Genomic DNA, 2,156 nt, shown 5'->3' on the forward strand with positions numbered 1-2,156 from the left:
TGACTTTAATTATTATTTCTTAAAACTAGAAGCTATTGAAAAGAACTCCTTTAAATTTCGTGCTAGTCTTGAGTTTAATGATTGAGGACCACTCGTGGAAGTTTATTCTGCCTTTTGATAGTTATATAAGATGTGAGCTTGACCTTGGGGTTCATTTTTGCACATTGTAAATTGCCTAGGGCCCTAGAAAAAGCATTTTATTTTGTTTTGTTTTTTGTTTTTGTTTTTTCTCTCTCTTAGCCAAGAAGCCCAAATTATCAAAGAAGTGGGCTACACTATAAGAGCATCATGGTCACTCGGAGTCGGAGTCGGAGTCGGGACGTTGCTACTGAAACTGTTTACAATAAGCAAGGGTAATTAAATTTCTTATACATAATTAATAATTTTTTAAAAAATAAATAATTAATAAATTATAAAATATAATTCGGACATCGAGGACCGCAAACGTAACTTCAATAGGGTGTCCTATCTATGTCTGAAATCGACATCTACGGTAAACTCAAAATAAAGAAAGCGGTCACGCACAATTTCTCTCTCTCTCTCTCTTTTTTTTTTTTTTAATTTAAGAAATCATATGCTACAATTTGCTACTGAAACTGTTTACAATAAGCTAAGACGCATTGTTGGATATGTTACTTATACACACGGTTATACGTTACACTGAATAAAAAATATATTTTAACAAGGATAACTTAAAATTTTCAAAAGTGTCGTACAATCTATTTGTGACTGTCGTTATAAACATCACATTTTCCATGAATGAGGTTTCAATCATGTTAATACAAACTAGCAATCTGAGGACTACAAAACACCACCACTTCCTCAATTGTTGCCTTAGACTCATCACCAAACAACGAGTTCTTCCCATCAGGCCTCTTAGCATAAGACAGCCCCAACCTAGACTTAGCCTGCCTCAAGTCCCCGACCCCCGAATTCGTGTCCGGCCCGGCAAACCCGCCCATCACAGGTGCTAGAGGCGGCCCGATGAGCAACCCATCCGCACCGAACTGCGGGCCGCCTCGAGCATAATCGAACAGGGCTGCACCACTACCACCAACTTTAGGCAAAACAAACAGCTGGTCGTCGAACCAGTAAAAGAGAAAGGCGTCGAATGTGTCGTAGTAGTCATCCGTGCTTCTGTAGCCTTCGGGGTTGAATCCTCCAAATTTGAAGGATCTGTCCGTGTAGGCAATGATGACACAAGGTCCTTTGAAGTCACATTTGTTGTGAAATTCAGTGGCACTGAATCCATCGATCGTGGCCTTGTAGCAACATTTTAGTTCCTTGCCTAGTTTAGATACATATATAGGACAGAATTAGTCATATATCCGAACACATAATTATTTAAAGATTTGGGGAAGAATGTTTACCTTTCAAGAATGTTTTGGAGACAAGTGAAGTTGGGAAAGGAAGTTCGATTTCATCGTAGTATTTTGGGTCAGCTTTTTGGCTTCTGTTTTTGCCAAAATCCCATTTGAACAAGCTCTGTGGGGGGCATGAATCTCTCTTCCAACCATATGAAAATGCAAAATAATTTGACACACAAAGACCTTTCATGACCATCTATCTCCACACACTTTGCTCAAGAATCCGCACGTAGAATAGTAAATACTAATTAATTCGCATGCCTTCCAATTTTTCTTCCAATTATGCATGAATCATGATTCGTGGAGCATGAATTGTAGATTTTCTGTAATAAATTTTCCCCATGTTTGGGTCTCTTACTTATTTGTGGATCATATTTGTCTATAGCTTTTTGTCATTTTTTCAGTGGAGAGCATTCAATCTTCAAGAATTACATGTGATGGTACCACAACTATTATATATAATAGTTATCTAAATTAATTAAGGCGAGAGTCTATAAATTGAAAAAATTAATTATTTCTCACTTTGAAAAAAGAGTTATTTTTTTATATTTGGATATGATGGAGAAGTAAAAAAAAAAAAAACTATAATTAGATTGAATAATTTTTCCATTAGAGCATACTTTAAGTCCCCTCAAATGATATGATCACTAAATTAAGAAAATATTAAATAAGAAGTTGAGATGTTATTTGCTGACATTGTGCATTCAAACATGAATATTTATATTTAAAAAAGGGTTGAACGCGAGAGGGTCTTTATCCCACATGAATCAGAGGCTCATTGGCTCATGC

The 2,156-nt window shown here is 36.2% G+C and overlaps 1 protein-coding gene across 1 annotated transcript; it reads right to left on the bottom strand.

Moving 5' to 3' along the window:
• Positions 1-722: 722 nt before the first annotated feature.
• On the bottom strand, positions 723-1,764 carry LOC140867441 (uncharacterized). The gene is made up of 2 exons (XM_073272513.1): positions 1,371-1,764; positions 723-1,288 (listed from the first exon to the last, which is right to left on the bottom strand). The coding sequence occupies exons 1-2, from the start codon at positions 1,561-1,563 to the stop codon at positions 777-779; spliced, it is 705 nt and encodes a 234-aa protein (XP_073128614.1). The 5' UTR covers positions 1,564-1,764; the 3' UTR covers positions 723-776.
• Positions 1,765-2,156: the final 392 nt, after the last annotated feature.

Source organism: Henckelia pumila, chromosome 4 (assembly GCF_033568475.1).
Source record: "Henckelia pumila isolate YLH828 chromosome 4, ASM3356847v2, whole genome shotgun sequence".
Lineage (NCBI taxonomy): Eukaryota > Viridiplantae > Streptophyta > Magnoliopsida > Lamiales > Gesneriaceae > Henckelia > Henckelia pumila.